Raw genomic sequence first — 14,424 nt, 5'->3', positions numbered from 1 at the left:
ACCAGGCATGTATGACTGCGGCCGGGATGGAGAGGCGCGCCCCGTGCGGGCCCTGCGGGCTGGGGGTCGCGGGGGGGGGTCTCCGGCCGCAGGCCACACGGAACTGGGGACTGCGCCGCGCCCCCTCCTGCCCTCGCTCGAGAGGACAGCACCTCCCTGCGCTCCCGAGACTGCGGAACTGGACGGGCGGTGCCCGGGGTGTGGGCAGGAAAGGCTGCTGGGGAGGCGCGGCTGACCGCAGGGCTCCGGGCGGGGGGCTGCAACCAGGGCGGCCGGTGGAGAAGCCAGTGGGGCGGGGCGCGGTGGCCCCCTGCTCGGTGTCCGCTGTCTCCTCCCTAGCCCTTGGCCTGAGGGCGGAGGCACAGAGCCCACATTGTGCCCCCACGCCAGCCCACCCCCGCCGAGACAGAGCCCCATTCACCTCCCGCACGCCAGTGCTCATGGGGACGGGGGCTGGGGAGTGTGCGCGCGTGGGTATGCGTGCGCCCTGGTTGCGTCCGCGGTGCCTGTGTACGTGCCCCCACGGTGGGCTGCTGGAGTGGCGGCCTGGGCTCCCTCCCGGCCTCGCTGCGGCAGAGCTCCCGCGGCCCACGCCGCTGCGGCTGCAGCTATTTATAGGCCTTCGCTGCGGAGATCGAGGTGGGACGGCGGGCTGAGGTGGGGTGGCGTGATGGGGAGTCCTAGAGGTCGAGAGAGCTTGGAGGTGGACTGCCGGTGTCCAGGGGAAGGGCTTGGGTGTCCTTCCCTGATGACCCGGTGAGTGGAGGGGGCGATGGTCAGCGTTCCTTGATGGCCTCGCCTGCCTGCGATTAGAGGGTTAGAGGCGGATCCAGTTTGGGATGGAGGCAGTGGAGGCCGGCGTCTGAGTGAAGGCAGTCACCCCTTCCCCTTCCATTTGACAGGGTGGAAGGTGGTCTGTCATGTGCCGGTTGAGCCCCTGGGTGACACAGTAGGCGGGTGGGGGTGGGTGACTAAGAGAGGAGAGTGGCAGTCAATGTGCGGGAGTGGGGGTGGCCAGGGTGGTCAGTGTCCTGGTGATGGACTGGAGGGTAAGGCCAGTGGCTGGGGGGGTCACTGTGTGAGTATCTGAGGAGTGCGCGGGAGGGGGCAAGGCAGTCATGGATGGAGAGAGGGTAAGTCAGTGCCTGGGGCGAGAGCATGGGGGTCAATATGTGGGTACAGCAGAGTGCAGAGGATGGGTGTGGGTGCCAGTGTCCAGGCGAGAGGGTGGGTGGGGAGAGGTCAGTGTCTAGGTTAAGAAGGTGGTGGGTGGGTCGGCGTGCAGAGTCCACTCCTGAACAGGCAGAGATGTGACCCCTCCTGCTCCCCTTCCAGGAGGCCATGTCGGGTGAGGACGCTGAGGTCCGGGCAGTCGCTGAAGATGTCTCCAATGGAAGCAGTGGCTCGCCCAGCCCTGGGGACACACTGCCCTGGAACCTTGGGAAAACGCAGCGGAGCAGGCGCAGCGGGGGTGGCGCTGGGAGCAACGGGAGTGTCCTGGACCCTGCTGAGCGGGCGGTCATTCGCATCGCAGGTAACTGCGCAGGGCCTTGCCCGTGCACCTCCTTGGCACACGCAGGTTGACTGAGTTCCCGCTGCGTGCTAGGCGCTGGAGCTGGGACTGGGTTGGGGAGGCCTAGGGGGATCTGCGGGTCAGGGAGGGCCTCGCGCGTCCCAGGTGAGTGCAGGCGGCACAGCGCCACCTGCTGGCCCCGCCCAGGCGGTTCATGAGGCCTGGTTGGGCTTCTTGCTGCGGCATCCATCCTTGACTTTAACACAGTCCAGTGCCCAGATGCAATAAGGATAATTTTTTGGGCTCCCCACCAGGCCCTCGGTCTTGGCTAGCACAATGGCGGCCAGGTGGGAATGTACAGGAGCAGTGTATAGGGAGGGGTGCCTGGTTGTCTGGAGCCCCAGCCTCTTCCTGAGCCAGGATCTGGCCTTGCTTTCCAGTAGCTCCCCATCCAGGGAGAACGATGGGAAGCACCGAGCGAGATGCTTGGGGAAGGGGGAGGGCAGAAGGGAAGTGGGTGACCTAGAGCTGGAGGCCATGGGCAGGGTGTGCTAGGTGAGGGAGGAGCAGTAGTTCTCTAGGCTTTGGCTTGAGAGTCCTGACCTGTTCCAGCCGGAGGGCAGGGAGGCCCCTGCGGGAGGCCAGGAGAGGACTGCAAGGCCGGGTGCTGAGCCCTGGGGGGATGTTGCAGCCCGAAGCTGGGCTGGTGGGAGCAGGAAAGAGGGAAGGAGAGGGTCACTGATCTGCACCCAGCCCCAGCCCCAGGGTCTGGTTCCATCTGCATGACCTTCAGGGCTTTTCACAGCACACACGGACTTTAAAGAAAGAAGTCACTTTCTTCCCACTTGAAAGGGAATCACTTGTGTAGTTCCCACGCCTGGGCTTTCCTCAGCATCACCTTTACAGTTGTGGAAGAATGTGGGGGGTCCCGAGGCCCCCGCTGACTGTGGTCGCCTCCAGTACTCATTGCAAAGGCTGTGCCCGCAGCCAGCACCTTCCGCGCCGGGGCTCTGCGTCCTCTGACGTTTCCTTAGGACCGATTCCTGGAAGCGGGACTTGCAGTTACAGGACATGTGGCATTAAGCTTGGAGAAAACACGGCCAGGGGCATCCCAGACAGGGTGGCCGACATTGGTGAAGGCGGGGAGAGCGGGGGCTTTGCCAATCTGATGGGTGGAAAGAGTTGTTTTAATTATCACCAAGCGTTTTTTCCTTCTGTGAATGGGCTATTCCACTCCTCGTATGTGTACTTAATTTTTCTTGTGTGTGGTGTTTTAAGGGTTTTTATACCGACTCCGTCGTCTCCAGTGTTGCAATGGGAAAGTTCTCAGCTGCACGCAGGAAGCGAGGTGGGGGGCGGGCAGGGAGCGAGGTGGGGGGCGGGCAGGGGCGCGTCTCTGAGGCAGTAAGGTCGCCGGCCCCACGGGTAACAGACAGGTCGGGGCCGCCCCTCGGCGGGGGCCACCCGAGGACCTGGGTGTCGGCGGCCGCGACCCGGGCGGGAACGGGAAGGGGCGTGCGTGCGGGACTCGGAGCCTGCGGAACCGGCCCGCCGGGAGGCGCCCAGACGCGGATCCCTCTGCCCGGCCGCGGCGGCCCCGGCCCCGCCCCGCCCGTGGGGCATCCTGGGTGCGGGGGCGGGGCGGGGGCGGCCTCTTTAAGCGGCGCGCACGGCCTCGGGGACAGAGTGGCCGCCGGGTGCTGGAGGCTCGGCTGCACCTCGCGCCCCGCGCCCGCCGGCATGGCCGCCCTGCTGACGTCCGGCCCGCTGCCCGATGAGCAGGACTTTATCCAGGCCTACGAGGAGGTGCGCGAGAAGTACAAAGGTACGGCCCCCCTTCCCGCTGCCGGCCGGGCCGCTCCTGACAGCCCAGCCGCCGAGCACCTCGTTGTCCATGGTGGCGGTCCCGATCGATCGCCGGCCCGAGCGCGGCCACTCCGCCGGCCTCGTCCGCCTGGTTCGCCCCCGACGGCTGCCAGTGCCTAGGGAAGGGGAGGGCGGGCTCCGCTGAGCCCCCGCGGCCATGCCCTTAATAGGGCATCGCGCGGCTCGGGTGGGTGGGGTGGGCCGCAGGCGGGTGGGGGCGCTCAGGGCTTGTCGGGGGTCGGCTGTCTGGGCCAGGATCCGGTGTCTGTGGCCAGCAGACACATGGGTCAAGGCTGAGCCATCCCCTGCCCCTCCTCTGGGGTGCGTCTGCAGGGAACAGGGACGGCCCCGCCGCCTGGCAATGGGTCACATAGTTGCCGCCTCTCCTCACCTCCCTAAACTGGCGAGGGCCTGGGCTGCCACCGTTCTTTGGCAGGGCACCCCCCCACACACCCCTTCTCTGTTCCCTAGGGGACAGCTGTGGGCTAGGGGTCAGGGTGGCCCCTCCTTCCTCTCTAGGGGAGCATCAGAGTGGCCTGTCCACCTGCTTGGTGCCTCGGCAGACCCCCTTGCCCTAGTCCACGCCCACGGGGAGCCCCTGGACCCTCCCAGGCCCTGGTCCCGCCGGCCGTTCTTGCAGCCCAGCTGCCTGGCTCGGCCTGGGTCGCCCGGCTCCAGGCAGTTGTGGACACAGCATTGGCTCCCGGCCTGCAGAGGCTTAGGGGCAAGGGACTGAGCTGCTGGGGAGGGTCGCGGTGGGGGCCCCTGGCAGAGCCGATCACAGCAGGCTCCAGCTCCACGTGGCTGGTTTTGCTGGCTCTGCCCCCAAGGGCAGCTCAGGGAGAGAGGTCCTGCTGGGGCCCCCTGGTGCCGCTCTCCACCACAACCTTGCCCAGCTGGGTAGGTTTCATGGTGCCCCGAACTCATCTCCTTCAGGCGTCCTCCACCGACGGCTCTGGGGCAGGGTGGATGAACTGCTGTGGTTCTTTTTGACAGTGCTGTGCCCAGCCCCTTTGCCTGTGTGACTAGTTCATTTGGGCCAGGGGAGACACTCCTGCACCCTTGGGGAAGCCTTGAGCGGGCAGCCTGTTGCTTATGCTCTGCATGGCTGGCCCTGCCTTGGAGGGAGCACCCGGATGGGTGCTGGAGTATAGGGCAGGGAAGCAGCCGCCTACCTGGGCTCCAGCCCTCCGGGCAAGCCCCAGGACAGAGCTGATTCTGGGCTGACCACTCTGTTCAAAGGGCAGGACCTGTGCAGAATCGTTTCCTCCTGGAGTTCTTGGTCTGGTCAGGTTGCTGGGCTGCCTAGGGTGCCCCAGCCCGTTCTGGGCGTTGTGCTGAGGCTTTCCTGGCCCCAGGGCTGTCTTTCCTCTACCTCCTGGGGTGGGAGCTACTTCTGATTCATCCAGGGGTGAGCCAGACAGATCCCTGGAGGCTGCTGGGACCCTATCTCAGGGCCCTCCCTCCCAAGCTTAGCTCCTCTGGAGGCCAGGATTGGTGGACACACTGGCAGTCTTGGCCCATTGTCTGCCTTCTGGGCTTGGTCGTGGAGGCTGGTGAGGGGGTAGGGGGTGCCAGGGTGCCTGCCTGAAGTGGAGTTGTCACGTTATGGTGCAGCTGTCAGCATGTGTGTGGCACTGGCCTAAGAGTGGCTAAACAGCAAGGCAGGTGCTGAGGCTCTGTGAGCACACCAGTTACCCCAAGTCTCCTTAGCTCCTGGCTTGAGACAAGGGGACGGGAGGGGCTGGGCTGGTACCTGTGTCTGGGAGTCACGGACCAAGGCTGAGGAGGGCCTGCAGGAGGTCAGAGGTGGCCCCTGTGCCCTACACCTTTCCAGGCCTGACCTCTGTGAGCCCCTTGGACCTGCTAGAGGGCTGGAGCCCCGGCCCTTCCTGTCCCTAGGGTGGAGGGGCTGCGGGAGGGCATGGCACCCCTTGCCAGCCAGCCAGTGACGGCGAGGCAGCCCCGAGTCCCTCCATGGTAAGCAGCTGCGGGCCCCTGTCCTGGGCCCAGCTCAGCATTTGGTGGTTCTGAGGAGGGCAGGGAGGCCAGGCCTGTGCCCCCTGCCCAGCTGATCCCTGCACTGAGGAGGTGCTCTGGCTTAGGCCTCCTGGCCTCTTCCCCTCTGTGGCATTGCCCCGGTTCCACCTCACTCTGCCCTTTCACAGAGACAACTCCCTGTCTGACCCTCACTCCAGTGACCTTCACCCCCTACCCCACAATGTCTCAGACCCTCCCTTGGACACGTCATTCCCTGGCTCTGCCCTGGAAATCCCCAGTCTTCCCTGTACAGTCAGTCGGTCACTGCTCCACCTGAAACGTCGCCAACTTCCTGTCTGCCTGAGCCCCTCAGCTCCCTCGTTCTCCCTGTCCCCCATCCAGGGCAGATTTCTCTGGGGCTGAGGCTACTGCAGCCTGTGGCGGGAGAGCTCTGGGCACCCCGTGGGAGAGGCCTCCGTGCTGAGGGCTGTGGGCTGGTGACTTAGACAGTCGGCCTAGCTGCCAAGAGGTGTCCAGTCGCCCGGCCCGCCAAGCCTGGCCTGTGACAGCTCATAGAGGCGAGGCCGTCCTGTCGCACCATGGGAGCCTGGAGAGAGACCTGGGGTGGGTGCGCCAGGGCAGGGACAGTTCTAGGAGAGAGTTGTGGCGATGAAGGTGAGTGGAGGTGAGGCAGTCAGCGAAGAAAGAAAGAGTGGCCCAGCAGCAGTCCAGCGTTGTGGGCAGGGACCTGTCCTGGGGGTCAGGGCATGAGTGCAGGCTGGGGAGAGGGGAGTGGGGCGTGGGGCCAGCCAGGGGCACGGGCAGCTGGGGATAGAGACTTTAGGTTGTCGTGTTAGGGATGGGGGTGGGGCTTAGGGGTGCTGTGAGGTGGTCCTGGAGGGGCAGCAGGGATGAGAATGAGGCTGGGGTGAGTACTGCTGGTGAGTGGGTGGGGTTGGTGTGGGGCAGGGGCCAGCAGTGGGAGGCCTGCACTGGTCTGGGGGAAAAGTGGGCCTGGAGAGGGGCTGGGTGTGTTCGGTGCCCTCAGGGCGTGTGCCCAGCCTGTGGCCTGAACTCTCTTCAGGACCCTTTGCCAGCCCTGGGCCTGCCCAGTGCCATTGTGCCTGGCCCCCTCCTCATGTGTCCCCACTCTCCCCTGTCCTGGACTCTGAGCTTGGTTATCTGTGTCCCTGGCACTGGCCCCAGGCCCTCAGCCAGCATTGCAGGGTGTTTGCACGGGTGAGTGGGTGATGGCGTAGGGCGTCATCTGCAGTGGTTGGTGCTCAGCTGGCAGAGGGCAGGCTGGAGGTTATTTGGGGCTCACTGGAGAGGAATTTTGGTCGGTGTTTACTGTCAAAAGTAAAACGCTCCAAAAAAAAAAAAAAAGCAGGGTGGAAGTATACGAAGAAAAACGGGGAGAGTCACACCTCTGGGCTGAGGCTCCCCGCTGGGGCAATCACTGTATGTGAGAGAGGGCGGGAGAGAACACAGGGATTTGGCCGCCCCTTTACAGGGAGCTCAGACTGAGATCTCCTCTGGAGCCACTGGCTTTTCATGTCAGTACCGATTAGGTTGACCCATGCTGATTATTAGTATTTTTTAATAGCTTTATTGAGAGGTAATTCACATGCCATACCATTCACCCATTCCAAGTGGCCAATTCAGTGGTTTTAGTAGATTCAGAGTTGTGTAGCTGTCAATTCCAGGATATTTTGTCACCTAGCCCCTGGCAACACTGCTCTCCTTTCAGTTATGGATTGACTGCTTCACCTCCACTCACCTGCATTGCCACAACTCTCTCCTAGAACTGTCCCTGCCCTGGCGCACCCACCCCAGGTCTCTCTCCAGGCTCCCATGGTGCGGCAGGATGGCCCAGTCTTTATGAGCTGTCACAGGCCAGGCTTGGGGGGCCGGGTGACTGGACACCTCTTGGCAGCTGGGCCGACCGTCTAAGTCACCAGCCCACAGCCCTCAGCACGGAGGCCTCTCCCGTGGGGTGCCCAGAGCTCTCCCGCCACAGGCTGCAGTAGCCTCAGCCCCAGAGAAATCTGCCCTGGATGGGGGACAGGGAGAATGAGGGGGCCGAGGGGCTCAGGCAGACAGGAATGGTTATGGATTGGCCTGTACTGGCCTGTACTGGCCCTGGGTCTGGCCTCTTCGACTTGCCGAGATGCTGTCAGGGATGCTCACGTCACCACGCCATCAGCACCTCACCCTACCCCCGCTGGAGTCGGTTCTGTGGTGTGGAAGTGCCCACTTTTGCTTATGCGTTTATCAGTTGACGGATGATAGCGGGTTGTTTCCACCTTTTGGCTGTTATGAGTAAGGCTGTTATGGACGTTTGCATACACGTTATTGTATGGTCGTATGTTTTTTATTTCTGTTGGGTAGATTCCTAGGAGTGGAATTGCTCAGCTGTGCGGTAATTCTATATTTAACCACTTGAAGAACTGCCAGATTGCTTCCTAAAGCGGGCGCACCATTCTGCATTCCCAGTAACAGCCGGGTGCGAGGTTTCCAATTTCCTCACATGCTCACCAACACTTGTTATTATCTGACTCTTTGATTGCAGACATCCAATCCTAGTGGGTGTCGAGTGGAATCTCATTGTGGTTTGATTTGCATTTCCTGATGGCTAATGACATGGAGCACTTTGATGTGATTGTTGGTCATTTTTTATATCTTTTGAGAAATGTGTATTTAAATCCTTTGTCCATTTTAGAATTTGCCTTTTGGTATTATTGAGTTGTTAAGTGTTCTTTATATGTTCTAGATGCCAGTCCTTAATCAGAAATATGATTTGCAAACATTTCTGTTTCTATGGTTTGCCTTTTTATTTGCTTGCTCGTGTCTTTTTTTTTTTTTTTTTTTTTTTGAGACAGAGTTTTGCTCTGTCACCCGGGCTGGAGTAGGTTCAAGTGACTCTCGTACCTCAGGCTCCCGAGTAGCTGGGACTACAGGCATCTGCCGCTACACCTGGCTAATTTTTGTATTTTTAGTAGAGATGGGGTTTCACCATATTGGCCAGGCTGGTCTCAAACTCCTGGCCTCAGCCTCCACAGTGCTGGGATCACAGCGTGAGCCACCTCACCTGGCCGATGGTGTCCTTTGAAGCACGTACATTTTAATTATTATGACTCCAGTTTATCTATTTTTTTCCTTGGTTGTTTGTGCTTTTGGTGCCATATTTAAGAAGCTATTGTCTAATCCAAGTCATGAAACTTTACACCAATGTTTTCTTTTCTTCCTTTTTTTTTTTTTTTTTGGAGACGAAGTCTCACTCTGTCTCGCTCTGTCACCCAGGCTGAAGTGCAGTGGCATGATCTCAGCTCACTGCAACCTTTGCCTCCTGGGTTCAAGCAATTCTCCTGCCTCTGCCCACCGAGTAGCTGGGATTACATGTGTGCGCCACCACACCCGGCTAATTTTTGTATTTTTAGTAGAGATAGGGTTTCCCCATCTTGGCCAGGCTGGTCTTGAACTCCTGACCTCAAGTAAGCCGCCTGCCTCGGCCTCAGTGCTGGGGTTACAGGTGTGAGCCACCGCGCCTGGCCTGAATTCTTTGATTATTAATTAAGCTGAGCACATCTCCTAGAGTTGTTGACCATTTGCACCTTTTCTTTTGTGAATTGCCTATTCACAAGCATTGTTGGCCAGGCTGATCTTAAACTCCTGTGCTCACATGGAAATGGAATCAAGGGATCCTCCTGCCTTGGCCTCCCAAAGTACTGGGATTACAGGTGTGAGCTGCTGCCATCTCTGGCTACTACACCTTTTTACATCAGGGACTTGAGCATCTGTGGATTCTGGTACCCATGGGGAGTCCAGAACCCATCCCCCGCTGACACCGAGGGACAATTGTATTCAGCTTAAACTTCGAAGTTGCCTGTGATCAGCACCAGCTCACAGAACAGAACTTTTCAGCTCCTTGAAAGTTCCCGCTGTGTCCCCAGTAGCTGGGCACACCATGGATGGGTCTCACACCACGCATCTATTTTTGTTTAATTCTATTTCTTTTCTTTTTTTTTTTTTTGAGACAGAGTTTGGCTCTGTCGCCCAGGCTGGAGTACAGTGGCAGGATCTCGGCTCACTGCAAGCTCCGCCTCCCAGGTTCATGCCCATTCTCCTGCCTCAGCCTCCTGAGTAGCTGGGACTACAGGCGCCCGCCACCGCGCCCGGCTAATTTTTTGTATTTTTAGTAGAGATGGGGTTTCACAGTGTTAGCCAGGATGGTCTCGATCTCCTGACCTCGTGATCTGCCTGCCTCGGCCTCCCAAAGTGCTGGGATTACAGGCGTGAGCCACCGTGCCTGGCCTAATTCTGTCTATAGTTTCTTTAGCCATATCAATTTTTAACATTCACCAGTCTTTTATGATTTCTGGATTTTATGCTATGCTTAAAATGGCCTTGTTTTATAAAAACATCTGCTGAGAGTTGCTTCCAGCACTGGTGCATTTTTTTAAACATCTCCATCGTTAATCTTTGTGGAATTTGCTTGGGGCTAAGGTCGAGATGTTCAAGGAGGCTCAATGTCATGCTTGGTGTCACGCTGATAGGGTCTGGCTGTGGGCTTGTGGGTAAACATCTCCCCTTCCACCAATCCAGCTTCCTGACCCAGGGGCTGTGTGTTGCTTCACTTCTGTACCCCCGAGCCGAGCCCCGCCCTGTCCTGTGGCAGAATCCAGCTTCCTGATGCAGGGGCTGTGTGTTGCTTCACTTCTGTACCCCCGAGCCGAGCCCCACCGTGTCCTGTGGCAGGTGTGGCTTGAAACAAGCGTTGGGTGGGAGGGATAGGTGGACTTGGAGCTGGCTGGACCCCTGCAAGATCCTGGCCTGGTGCCTCCCAAGGAGTAGCTGAGGAGACCCCGGCGGTGGCTGTGGAGGTGGAGAGCAGCCTGGGGTGGAGAGGATGTGCCTGAGGCAGAGAGGGCGGAAGGGCCAGCACTTAGCCTTGGGTGCATAAAATCAGAGATGCCTGTGAGATAGGAATGCGTGTGCAGACACTGAGGTGCAGGAAATGCCGGGCTGAGGTGGGGAGGCCAGGCTGGGAGGCCATCACTAGGGCAGGCCTCAGGCCAGAGCTCTGAGCCTGGGGTCCTCCAGAGCTTAGGGGCCTATGAGAAGAGGCAACCGGGAAGCAGAGCAGCGGGCAGCTGTGCAGCAGAGCCATGGGGGCCTGTTGGCTCTGTGAAGGAGGGAGGGGCTTGAGGAAGCAGGGCCACGTTGCGAGCAGGGTGAGGCCTGGATGGTGCTGGGACCAGGTGATGAGGGGTGTTGGGGACCTCAGTGGGACTGCTTGGGGTGTCGTTGGATTGGAGGTGCCAGGGGGCATGTGGGAAGTGCTCAGGAGGCCATGCTGGTGCCAGGCTATGGTGGGTCCAGCAGGGTGGCAGGGAGGGAGAACCCTCTCGAGGACAGAGCGGTGACATGGAGGACAGGCCGCAGCAGGGCACAGCCTCAGCTGGATGCTGGCCCAAGTTCCCTGGGGAAGGAGTTCCTTGGGCTTTGGCCTGAGGGATCTGCATGGTCACAGGGGGCATGGGCATCACCTGACCCAGGGTGAGTACTGAGTGGTCACTCACATTTACCCAGCCACACATCATCAGTGGCCAGTTGAGACTGCTGCTCGCCACTGAGGGCCCTGGAGATTTTCCCAGGGTTGGGCTGTTGGGAGGGTGTGGGCAGTGGTGCCCTGTGGCCTTGGTTTCCCCAGTGAGGCCCAAGAGGGGCTGGCAGCAGAGGGGCCAGGGGCCAGGTACCTCAAGAAGGGACTGGAGGAGGCTGGGAAGGGTGATGCTAGTGGGACGAGGTGCCCAGATCTCCCACCGCTGGGGTCATGGGTGATCCCCACAGACCCACAGTGGGTAGGGAGATGCAGGGCTGGGAGAGCAGGGGCCATGGGTCATGAGGTCAGGGACCCAAAATGGGGCATGGGCTGGGTCATCTGTAGGCGCAGTGGCCTGGCATGATGGCAGACCAGGCAGAAGGGGAGTTGGGAACATGCGTTCAGATGGTGGAAGGAGGGTGCCAGCTGGGAAGACAGGTTCCTGCAGGACTTGGGACATCAGCCTGTGGGGCCTGCTCTCTAGGGTTTGGGTCCTGGTTAGCTGCAGAAGAGTCCTCCCAGCTGGTGGTCAGCTCTTGGCAGGACTGTTGCTGCTTCTTCCTGGAGGCAGAGGGGACCTAGGACCAGGAATGGGATGGGGATCGCTTTGTGTCCCTGTGTGGCTCCAGGAGTAGCGGCAGACCCAGGGCCAGTGCTGCAGGAAAGGAAGGCCCCAGGATGGCATCAGGGTGGCTGTTGTGAGTCTGGGTGCTCTTGGGCAGGCTGGTATGTCAGGCGGGCTGAGGCCAAGTGGGATGGTGAGGGTAGGGAAGGCCATCCACAGGGGCACACCAGGGTGGGTGGGGGGGTGGGGGTTGGGTGGGGGAGTGGGGCTGGTCAGGGCTGGAAGTGCGGGTCTGCAGGTGCAGCAGAAAGAGGGATCTGCAGTAAAGGTCTCTGGTTGTGGCTTTTATGATTTTTATTCTGCTCTGTTTTTCAAATGAATGTGTCTTGACCTTTTGAAAGTGCATCTCTTTCTCTTCTTTCTTGCTAAATGAGTGGCTACCTGGGAAGCTAACAGACCAGGCACAGGATAGGCCTAAGAGACACAGCTGGACGCCACTGTCATGACTGCCACAAGAATGCATGGTCATTTATAGAATACAGATACCCCCAGAGTACACCCCAGTTTGTACCCACAAACCGGGTGGCCTAAAACAACAGAAATGTATTCTGTTACAGTTCTGGAGGCCACACGTCCAAAATCAAGATGTTGACAGGGCCACGCTCCCTCAGAGGCTCCAGGGCAGACTCTGTTCCTGGCCTCTCCAGCTCCTGGTGGCCATCGGTGGTGCCTGGGCTCGTGGCCGCATCACTCCAGTGTCGGCCTCCATCCTCCCGTGGCCCTCTCCCCTGTGGCTTCTCCTCTATCTCTTGTAAGACACTTGGCATTGGTTTTAGGCCCCCCCACTGGGTAATCTAGGATGATCTCATCTCAAGATCCTTATCTTAATTACACCTGCAAAGACCCTTTTTCCAAATGAGATACCATTTATGGGTTCCAGGGAATTGTTCATAGACATATCTTTTGGGGACCTCCATTCAACCCACTGCAGTCTGTCCTGTGGCCCCTCAAAACTTATATCTGCCCCACTTCCAAAATAAATGTTTCTTATGCCAACATGCCTCAAAGTCTCAACCTATTGTAGCATCAACTCTAAGTCTAAAATTCCATCAGCTCAGCCAGGCGCAGTGGCTCACGCCTGTAATCCCAGCACTTTGGGAGGCCTGTGGGTGGATCACCTGAGATCAGGAGACCAGTCTGGCCAACATGGTGAAGCCTTGTCTCTACTAAAAATACAAAAATCAGCCAGGTGTGGTGGTACACACCTATAATTCCAGCTACTCAGGTGTATGAGGCATGAGACTTGCTTGAACCCGAGAGGCAGAGGTTGCAGTGAGCCGAGATTGCACCAATGCACTGCAGCCTGGGTGACAGAGCAAGACTCCATCTCAAAAGATAAAAAAATAAAAATAAAAATTAGCCAGGTGTGGTGGTGCATGGCTATAGTCCCAGCTGCTCAGGAGGTAGAGGTAGGAGGATTGCTTAACCCTGGAGGCTGAACCCAGGTGACAGAATGAGACCCCATCTTAAAAAATACAAGAACAACATTTAATCAGCTCAGAAGTCCCAAATCTGATCATTGAAGTTGTGTCTAAATCAGGTGTTGGTGAGGCTCTGGGTAGGATCCAGATGGGGGCAAAATTTTTCTCCATCTTTTTACTTGTAAAACTAGAAAGCAAGTTTTATGCCTCCAAACTGCAATGTTGGGCTAGGCATAGACTAGACATCACCATTCCCAAAGGGAGAAATATAAAGGAGTAAAGGGGTTGCCAGTCCCAAGCAAGTCTGAAATCCAGCAGGGCAAATTCCATGGGGTTTCAGGGCCTGCGAATGCTCTTCTGTGGCTCAGTGCCCCACCCTGTGCACCTGCACCTCTGCTAGCCTCTGCCTCTAGGCTTAAGGCCCTGACCTTGGAGTCATTCTTCCTTTTTCTCGAGGGGTAGCACATGTTTGCAGCTGCCTGGGTCTGTCATCCTGTTTCTTGCCTGTAGACTCTCAGAAGCCCAATACCTTCCTTCATTTCATCCTGTTTCTGTCCCCTTCAATCCAAGCAGGCAGTGTTTCTGCTGGTAAAACATTCTCATAAACCTTCTGGGTCTCCCCTGTATGTCACAGGGAGCCAGGCCATTAGAGAGAAGGGTTCACTCGGATCCTCCCTGGATAATCTCGTCTCTATTCCTGGCTTCTGTTGAGATGAGCGAATGGACCTATGAGTCACACACCTCATCTCTGCAGAGATGGCTTTCTCTGCAGAACACACTTTCCTAACAGTGAACCTCCTAACATGAGCATCTTTTGCAATCTAAATAGGCTGCAGATATCCCAAATCACCCATGTGGTTCCTTTTTGCTTAACAGTTCCTTCCTCAATTTATCTCTTTCTTCCTGTACTTTACCATAAGCAGCAAAAAGCCAAGCCACACCTTCCACACTTTGCTTGGAAATCTTTTCAGCTAAATATCCAAGTTCATTGCTTTCAAGTTCTATTGAGCACCCGACAGTGAACACAATTCAGCGAAGTTTCGCTTCAATGTGAGAAGCACCTTTCCTCCACTTTCCTCATTGCCTTCTAAGGCCTCACCACAAGCACCCTTAATACCCATATTTCTACCAACAGTCTGGTCAGACAGGCTAGGCCTTTTCTATTGTGTGCCTCAAGATGTCCCAGCTTCTGTTTATTATCCAATTCCAAAGCCACATCCACATTTTCAGATATTTGTCACAGTAGCACCCCTCTCCCGCTCACTGTCTGTATTGATTTCCTTTGATTCCTGTACAGGAAAGAGCCACAGGCAGGGCGCTCTAAAACAATAGAAATTTATCTTTTGATTGTTCTGGAGGCCAGAAGTCAAAAATCTGGTGTCGGCAGGTCCATGCTTTCTCTGAAGGCACCCGG

At 58.0% G+C, this 14,424-nt stretch overlaps 1 protein-coding gene across 9 annotated transcripts in view; it reads left to right on the top strand.

Annotated features, from left to right (window-relative positions):
- The first annotated feature begins 734 nt into the window (after positions 1 to 734).
- The window catches only part of PLEC (plectin), a 60,629-nt gene continuing 46,939 nt past the window's right edge, over positions 735 to 14,424 (top strand). For 5 of the 9 annotated variants that reach the window (XM_058443657.1, XM_058443655.1, XM_058443656.1 and 2 more), the window contains exons 1-2: positions 735 to 756; positions 1,336 to 1,534. In XM_058443657.1, the coding sequence (XP_058299640.1) occupies positions 1,342 to 1,534 (193 nt within the window). In that variant the 5' untranslated portion in view covers positions 735 to 756; positions 1,336 to 1,341. Of the gene's footprint in view, positions 757 to 1,335; positions 1,535 to 3,184; positions 3,339 to 14,424 lie in introns of those variants that run through there. The other 4 variants (XM_032760721.2, XM_032760717.2, XM_032760715.2 and 1 more) reach the window with 2 other exon arrangements.

This window comes from Hylobates moloch, unplaced genomic scaffold, assembly GCF_009828535.3.
Source record: "Hylobates moloch isolate HMO894 unplaced genomic scaffold, HMol_V3 SCAFFOLD_9, whole genome shotgun sequence".
In the NCBI taxonomy this organism is placed as follows: domain Eukaryota; kingdom Metazoa; phylum Chordata; class Mammalia; order Primates; family Hylobatidae; genus Hylobates; species Hylobates moloch.
This window is presented reverse-complemented; position numbering and strand designations above follow the sequence as displayed.